This window comes from Apium graveolens, chromosome 7, assembly GCF_009905375.1.
Source record: "Apium graveolens cultivar Ventura chromosome 7, ASM990537v1, whole genome shotgun sequence".
Lineage (NCBI taxonomy): Eukaryota > Viridiplantae > Streptophyta > Magnoliopsida > Apiales > Apiaceae > Apium > Apium graveolens.
The window spans coordinates 269055965-269065116 of NC_133653.1; the positions used below are offsets into that span (position 1 = coordinate 269055965).

At 34.7% G+C, this 9152-nt stretch overlaps 1 protein-coding gene across 1 annotated transcript; it reads left to right on the forward strand.

The window, feature by feature from the left end:
- Positions 1-479: 479 nt before the first annotated feature.
- On the forward strand, positions 480-3547 carry LOC141671434 (AP-3 complex subunit delta). Its single transcript, XM_074477683.1, has one exon. The coding sequence runs from the start codon at positions 606-608 to the stop codon at positions 3519-3521; it is 2916 nt and encodes a 971-aa protein (XP_074333784.1). The 5' UTR covers positions 480-605; the 3' UTR covers positions 3522-3547.
- The last annotated feature ends 5605 nt before the right edge of the window (positions 3548-9152 follow it).

Genomic DNA, 9152 nt, shown 5'->3' on the forward strand with positions numbered 1-9152 from the left:
TAACCATCATTTTATAAAATTATTACCAATCAAATTTTGACACTTATCATTAAATTATTATTTTGAGACATATTTTTGGGAGTAGATAAAAACCTAAAATAACAAAACAATTAAAAAGTTTCATTCCAACTCTCTAGACCCACACCCAAACACTCCCTTGCACACTCCACTTCATCTTCTTCCCCCATTAAACCCCATTTATTCAACCCCTTCACTACACACATATACACATCTTCTTCCTCAATTAAAAAGTGTTTGTGATAAATTATTTAAAATCGGTCGAAAGTATTCATCAAAATTTAATCATTTTTTAATAAATTATCGATAAATTATTAAATATTTTAGAAATCGCTCGATAAGTTATAAATCTCTATCCCAATAAAATAATTACGATTTCCAATATCTGTAATCAACAATAAATGTATAACTATACTTTAAATTAATAACAAGATCAAAACCAAACGATTAAAAAACTACATTTCAAGTCTCAATACCCAACCAAACACACCTTTACACACTCCACTTCATCTTCCTCAATTAAACCCCATTTTTTCAACTCCTTCACTACACACACCTATACACACACATATACACACAACACAACCATGCCATCAACCCCATCACTAATGGACACCCTTTTTCAAAGATCCCTTGAAGATCTCATCAAAGGCCTTCGTCTCCACAACCCTGGCCCACCCACTTCAATTTTCATCTCAAAAAATCTTGAAGAAATAAAGAAAGAAATAAAATCAACTGATCTCAACACAAAATCAATAGCCCTTCAGAAGCTGACTTATCTTCACTCAATTCATGGTCTTAACATGTCAAATTGGGCTTCTTTTCATGCCATTGAGCTCTGTTCTTCACCCTTTTTTTGGCATAAAAAGATTGGATTTTTAGCTGTAAAGATGTCATTTTGTGATACTACTGATGTTCTTTTGTTGCTTGTTAATCAATTGAGGAAGGATCTTGGAAGCCCATGTGAATTTGAGGTGAGTTTAGCTCTTGAAACTATTGGAATTGTTGTTAATCAAGAACTTGCTGTTAATTTGATTGATAATGTGTTTATTTTGATTAGTAGTAGTAAGAGTTTTGTACGAAAGAAAGCGATTGTGACTTTGTTGAGGGTTTTCGAGGTTTACCCAGATGGGATTAAGGTTTGTTTTAAGAGGTTAGTTGAGAATTTGGAGAGTAAGGATGAAGGGTGTGTGAGTGCTAGTGTTGGGGTTTTTTGTGAGCTTGCGATGAGAGACGGGAGGTTGTGTTTACCGTTAGCGCCTGAGTTTTATAAGGTTTTGGTTGAGTGTAGGAATAATTGGGTTTTGATTAAGGTTTTGAAGGTGTTTGGGAAGTTAGCAGAGTTGGAACCGAGGTTAGGGAAGAAGTTGGTTGATCCGGTTTGTGAGCATTTGAGGAGGACGGGAGCTAAGTCGGTTGTGTTTGAGTGTGTTAGGGTTATTGTTAGTTGTTTGAGTGAGTTTGAGTATGCGTTGAGACTTGCGGTTGAGAAGATTCGGGAGTTTTTGGTTGATGATGATCCGAATCTTAAGTATTTGGGGTTGCAAGGGTTGTCAATTGTTTCGAGGAAGTGTTTGTGGGCGGTCGTGGAGAATAAAGATGCTGTGATTAAGTCTTTGAGTGATGCGGATGTGAATATTAAATCAGAGGCGTTGAGGCTTGTGATGGCTATGGTGTCGGAAGATAATGTGACTGAGATTTGTAAGGTTTTGATTAGTTATGCTATAAAATCTGATCCTGAGTTTTGCAATGAGATACTTGCAGCCATTTTATCGAATTGTGGTAGCAATGTGTATGGATTAGTTATTGATTTTGATTGGTATGTATCACTACTCGGGGAAATGGCTAGAATTCAACATTGCCAGAAGGGAGAGGAAATTGAGAATCAATTAATAGATATTGGTATGAGGGTCAAAGATGTTAGGCCAGAGCTTGTTCGTGTTGGTCGGGATCTACTTATTGATCCTGCTTTACTGGGAAATAATTTCATTCATAGGATATTATCTGCTGCTGCTTGGTTATGTGGGGAGTATATTCAGTTCTCAAAGAATCCATTTGAAATTATGGAAGCACTTCTTCAGCCACGCGCAAATCTCTTGCCAGCATCAGTAAGGGCTGTCTATATTCATTCTGCATTTAAGGTTCTGTCTTTCTGCCTTCATTCTTATCTCTTGCCAGATGAAACTGCATCCTCTTGGGTAGATTCTGATTCTGGAGAAGCATATTTACCTTCTGAGAGTGAGATTGTGGAAAATTCCAATTCTTCTGCAGTTAGGGATGAACAAATATTTGAGCAAAGGGATTTAAATCCGGTAGAAGGTGGATCTTCCATTGAGAATGGTCCGGATACAAATGTTGCTCATGAACAAAGCTCCTCGTCAGTTCCTTTGAAGAAAGATCTTTTCACCGAACAATCTATTAAAAACTTATTAGCTCTTGTTGAAACAGCTCTGCGTCCATTATCCGGAAGTCATGAGGTAGAAATACAAGAGAGAGTTTGTAATGTTCTTGGTTTGATTGAGCTGATGCTGGGAGAATTACCAAATTCTGTTGTTCAGGAGGAAGAACACTTCGAGAAGGGAGAATCAAAAGCTACTGATATTATCAAGTTAGTTTATGATTCCTTTTCTGAGGATCTTGGTCCTATTTCTTTAAGTGCCCAAGAGAGGGTACCTATACCAGATGGACTTTTGCTCGAGGAGAATCTCAATAACTTAAATAACATATGCGGTGATATAGAGTTACCAGTGTCCACCCCATTCTTCTTGGGAAGGCCTGCTTCTAATGAGCATGATAGTGTTTCCCTCTTTAACAACCATGACAAAGATGAATCTGAGCTAGCAAAGGAATCTACATCCCTGCTTACTGAACACCGGAAGCGACATGGGTTATATTATCTTTCTTCAGATAAGAAAGAAGTGGTTTCTGATTATTACCCCCCTGCTAATGAACCAAAGCAGGGTAATGCTAATGATGCTACTGAGGACCTAGTTAAGCTCACAGAGCAGTCATTTTTGCCAAAGAAGAAGCCTAATCAAGTAAAGGCTAGACCGAAAGTTGTAAAATTAGAAGGGGATGGAAGAATTCCTAGTGTGATAAAGAAAACCAATTCAACAGATAGTGCGATATCTGGAGCTGTACGAGATGTTCATTTAGGTAAAGATGCCATTCCTTTATTACAAGAAGTAATACCATCTGACAAGTTATCAAGCAACATGAAGGGGAAGGAGAAATTAGATATTGGTCAAAGTTTTGAATCAAATGAACATACTACTAATGTGGATAAGTCTGAAGTTGATACTTCAAGATCAAAAAGAAATAAAAAGCATAAAGAGAGGAAACATCGAAGTTCAGCAAAGACTGTTGAGGAAGGAGATAAAAACGGTCTAGAAGATAAGCAGAAGGGTGGTCACCACCACACGAGGCATAAGTCTCGACATAGAGCAGATGCAGACCTAAAAGTGGCTGCACAAACACCTGTAATACCTGATTTCCTTCTATAGAATTAAATACCAAAGAAGATTCATTATCAGCTTCAAACAAAAGTTTAATGACATTGCTTGTTGAGTCATTTTGTTTGAATTCAGAGGTCAGTTCTCTGTGACATGATACAATTTGTTCATTTTCTGTTTCTTTTCTTTTGTCTACTTGTTTCGGTAAGAATTGTTTTGATCCAAAGCTCTTCCTGTGACAGTCCTTCACATGTTATATTAGTACTGAAAATCTGATTTGAGAAGTGTTAGTTTAGTTGTACAGACCATGTACATTGCTTGTTTTTTCTGATTCCTCTTTTCGACAATTATGGTTATTTTGATTGAAGTGGTTGTACAAGTTAAAATGTAACAGTATTACTGTATGCATATGAGCAGAGATGATTTTTTTTCTTTTCCAGTTTTATGGTACTCACGTGTCTACCTAGTTTTGGCATATTGTTTCACTGAGTTCATTTTGGTTCGAATATTAAATTCTGTTACCCTCCTGTTAGCCATTGCCTTGTATAGAAATTAAATTTGGAAATTATGTAATGAGAACTGCCTGGTAGATTAATGGTTAACATTTTCCTTCATAAATTCTCGATTGCATACAGCCTTTGCAGCGTTATTAAATAATATTGATTTTAATTTTTATCTTCTATACTTCAGCAATAACATATAATGTTCTCATCATAAACTACTATTTTATCAAAGTTTCAAATATGGATAGGGTGTCAAGGTGGTGAAGGTACCTTCTAGTTATTATAGGATAAATAATTGGGGATTATTCGGATATATAAATATCAAATGTATGCTAAAAAATATAATAATTTAAGTTCTAGTATTATCAATATAGATAATAAAACCAGGCTAAAAGAGGTCTAAAAATTTCAAAAGAATGTCAAGCTTCTCAAGTTTTAAGCAGCATATGAAGAATCTATCTGACATTGAACCTTCACTTTGAGATCACCATTAGCTTTTAGAACGCCACTGCCAGTTAAATATAACACGTGATCTTCTAATTATTGCTGTAACGGTTATCCGATCAGTCTGATGAGTGTTGGTGAAAGACTCGAGGATAAACTGTACGGAGGGAGCCAATGATTTCGAGTACAAGAACAGAAGGGAGGGGATTATTTTGAGGGTATTGTATTGAAAGGTATAAATGATGGAACTAGAAGATTTTCAGAGAGGACTGAGGAAAGAGAATAGAAGTCCAGAAGACAAGCAGAAGAGCAGTCGCCAGCATGCAAAGGATAAAGCTCAGCATAGAAGTGATGGAGACCAAAATGTTACTGGAGATCAACTGGATAGCAATCACTATTAAAAAGAACTGGATAGCAATCAAAGTTTGCAGCTCAAAGAACGTTGAAGATGAACAATATTGGAATTCGTTTGAGCTCAAAGGTCAGTTCTTCTGTAACAAGTACATTCTAGTTCAGTTCCTGTTTAACTTTTTCTATTTTTCTTTGTTCGGACATGGTAATGTTTAGCTAAAAGATTTGCTGCAATAGGTCAACATTTTATGTTATACAAGTTCCGAGATGCATCTGAGAAGTATTGGTGGTTTCAAAGTAACTAGTCATGTACGCGGTTTCTCTTTTTCTTATAATTATGCTTGTTTGAAGTTTGGGACAAGACAAGCCCCCTTATAAGCCTCAGGAATTGCAATTTATGCTGCGTTTCTTGACCAGGAACGGAAGTGTATCACTCAATCTGTGCTAGTACATTTAATTAAATTGAGCATATGTTAATATGAACTTGCAGTTTTAGTTAAATGAGAATCATTCATGTTGCAAGTTAAGTTATATTATTTTCCTGGGTTCATGTTAGTTTTGATTGGAGTGGTGTTGCACTTGTAATAATTTGCTTCTGTAGAAGATGAATCTGGAAAGATTATTATTAAAAGGATTCAATTGCCTGGTAGCTTTTTCTGGTTATTTACCAGTCATGTGAATTCACAATTCTCTACAAGTTTAGATTCCACATATGATTTTAGTTAGGTTTATAAAAGTGGCTTGTTACTCAATGTTTAATATAAATTTTTTTGGATTGGAAAGATCAGAAAGAAAAGAACAAACTATAGAACAATACCAAAACTATAATATGAGACAATAAAAAGGTAGCAGATATGGTGTAAGCATCAGAAAATATGGTATTGATATGGGAGCATAGGATGTGTAGCTGCATAGAATGCAATGCAATGAAATGAAATTCATATATAAAAGAGAATTTGATAGGGGATGAGGGCTGATTTAGGGTTAGGGTAGTATTCTCTCGCAAGAGAGATTCAATATTCAAAAACACTCAATATACTTCTCAATTGTAATCATCTATGCTGATTTACAAAGATTAAAACGATATATATAATATGATAATTAATTCTAACGTCCTTGAATTATAGGAATTATAGGTACTTTTTTTTTCTAGGTTTCTAAACTATAAATATAGATTTATAAGTAATTCAACTTTTGATTTTTTCACATCGGAGTCCTTCAGTTAAAATCAGATTGACGCCGTTTAATCCGAACAACATTCTTGAAGGTCCGAAGAATCAAAGGCAATTTTGAATATGATTCCAATTTCCAAATTTAAAGTTTGAGTAACCAAATCGCTTGTTTTTTAATACTTTATCCATCAACATCGTCAACATCACTGGAAAATTAATCGAATCAAAACCCTGATTCCATTCAAAAATTGAAAGTTTCCCGAACTGAATTTTGATGGTGTAGATGGGTAGAGGATTGAAAAAAGAGCGTTTTGGTTACTCAAGTTTCAAATTTGGATATCGAAATCACCTTCAAAGTTGCCTTTGATTCTCTGAACCTTTAAAAATGTTCTTAAGAGATTTGTCACGTCACTGAAAAACTGACGACATTACTCAGATTTTAACGGAAGGACTCCGATGAGAAAAAATCAAAAGTTGAATTACTTATAAATTTATATTTATAGTGCAGGGACCCAAAAAAAATGCCTATAGTTCAGGGACGTTAGAATTAATTATCCCTATATATAATAATCTACTTTGCTTATTAAAATAAAACTAATAATATAATTAATCCTATACTAGAATATTCTAATAAATGGGCTTCCAGAACCCATTATACTGCTCCTAAATACTTTCGTTGGGGTTTTTGACCCGCTGCCCTGCATTAATTCTCCTCCGCTAAAAAGAACTCGACTCCGTCGAGTTAATAAAATCAAAAAGAGCACGATAGAGCACCAAAGACCGTTGCACAAATGGCATGTGAAAACAAGCACAAGTAAGAGTATATCGTTTGACCATTCTTGACAACCGTATAGGTGTTGGCACGTGCAACATGATGAGCATCTTGATCTACAAGCCATGGACGTCCCAAAATGACATCAGAAAGATTCAATGGAAGAACATCACAAATCACCGAGTCATTAAACTTCCCGGATGAAAATGTCACCAAGCACCTCTCTCGAACACGCAATTTTGTATCATCTATCCATGTTGTATCATAAGGTTTAGGATGTAATTCTGCCTTTAATCGCAACTTACGAACCGCCTCATTAGATATCACATTAGTAGAACTCCCGATATCAATAACAATTCCAAGATTTGTGTCCTTCTCTAAATTTTCCTCCGCTTCGAGGTCTTCTTTCGTCATCTAAATCATCAAGATTTTCTTTTTCCACCACATAAACTCTTTTCAACGGTGCATTTTGTTGAGGAGAAGGACACTCAGACATCTTATGCCCAATTCCTTGACAGTTAAAGCATCGGCTAGTGTTACTACCTTGTGATGAGACTGGAACACGATGATTGTATTTGCTAGTAATCGTTTGCTGGCCTTGAATAAGATCTGAAATAACATGAGCATCCCTTTACGAGCTAGAGAATGAACTCATCCCAACGCTCCTCCCCTTCAGATCATCCTCAACTGAATGTGCAATCTAAATAGCATCTTTTAAAAACAAACATCGACTACCAGCTAATTTACCTGAAATATCATAATGCAAGCCTCGACGATACCTAGATATAAGGACATCTTCATCCTAAGAAAACTCTGATTGAGCAGCCAAACTATAAAACTGTTGAGTGTAATTTGTAACAGACTTACTTCCTTGTACCTGCTCAGTAAACTGAAGTGAAGCGCGTTGTTTATAGTCTGCAGGCTTAAATTGACGAACTAAAACAGCTCTCATGTCTTCCCATCTTGCCACATGATTATACCCGGATCTCTGGTATTGCTCCCACCAAATACGAGCAATTCCTCTTAATTTAGCAGCGATAAAAACTACTTTTTTTTATCCTCGTCCAAATTATACCATCTAAAGAAGTTGTCAATGTTGTGTAGCCAATCTAATAATACATCCGGTTCTTGATCTCCACGAAACTCAACAACTTCAAGTTTCACTATATTTATTTTCTGTTCTGGGACATGAACATTAGGCTGAGGCTGCAGTTGAGGTTGAGGTTGAGGTTGCGGTTGTTGCTAAATACTAGTTAACCGTTGAAGGCTATCAATAATGAATTTTAGTAATGCCTTCACATCTCGCATCTCTAAAGTCAAACCTTCAATTTTGTCATCAATATTTTGTAACCTCTCATTATTTTCTTCAATATGTTTATCGAGTCGACTGTTAACTTCACTTGCATTGATCATTCTGTGGAACTAAGAGTTGTTCTGTAATTGATTTAGTAGAAGAATCGAATGAAAATAGAAGGCAGTAGGCAAGTGGTGGCTTGATTTTTGGAATTGCGTGGAAGGTGTTTGACAAAAGTTCCGAAAGAAGTTAAAAGCAAGTCAAGGAAGCGTAAGGCTAGCAAGACAGTTCACTATTAAGTAATGTGTTCATGAATTTTGTACTCTCTAATTTGTTTTTTAAGTAATTTAGATGGTAATTACACTAACATGTAGGAAAAATAAGACCAACCAACAATTAAATTTAGTTGACATATTATACCAATCAACAGTGAGATTTAGGGCCTGTTTGTCATGCTACTTATAAGCCACTTATGGCTTATAAGCCCTTAACAGCTTATCGACGAGTGTTTGTCGACCCAACTTATAAGCTGAATTTATAACTTATAAGCTGATAAGTTGAAAGTTGGCGGTAACGTACTTTTTTCCAACTTATTTTCATTTTTTCACTTTTTTCTAAAGTTTTGATTTTAAAATATAAATTTTTAAATATTTTCTAATTTAAGATTCATGAACTAAGATAATTATATTTAATAATTATTTATTTTAATTCATTTAAGTAAAAAATATTCTGACTTATAAGTAAATTTATCCAAACACTTATGAAACTTATAAGTATTTATCAACTTATCACTTATTTCGCACTTAATCATTTTAAGTCATAAGTTACTTATTTTAAGATTTCCCAAACGGACACTTAATGTATCACATGTAAATATATATCTTCAAAATCATCGAAATATCACATATTTATAAAACTGAAAAGATTCTCTCAAATAGATATAAAACAGAAAATCGATTCTTTCAAAATTCTTATTGCTCATTGCATGAAAGTAAACACATGATGAAACTGAAGTATTCAAATTAGTTTTTAATTAATCTAGAACTATTTCTTTTAGGTTGTAATAATTAAAAGTATGCTGGAACAATTTTATAATTTTGTAGATTTGGAAACATTAAATATATTGATAAAAATATATTTATGTTT

What these genes read in the sequence shown, in the direction of transcription:
- LOC141671434 (XM_074477683.1), top strand. Translation starts at nt 606, where the DNA reads ATGCCATCAACCCCATCACTAATGGACACCCTTTTTCAAAGATCCCTT.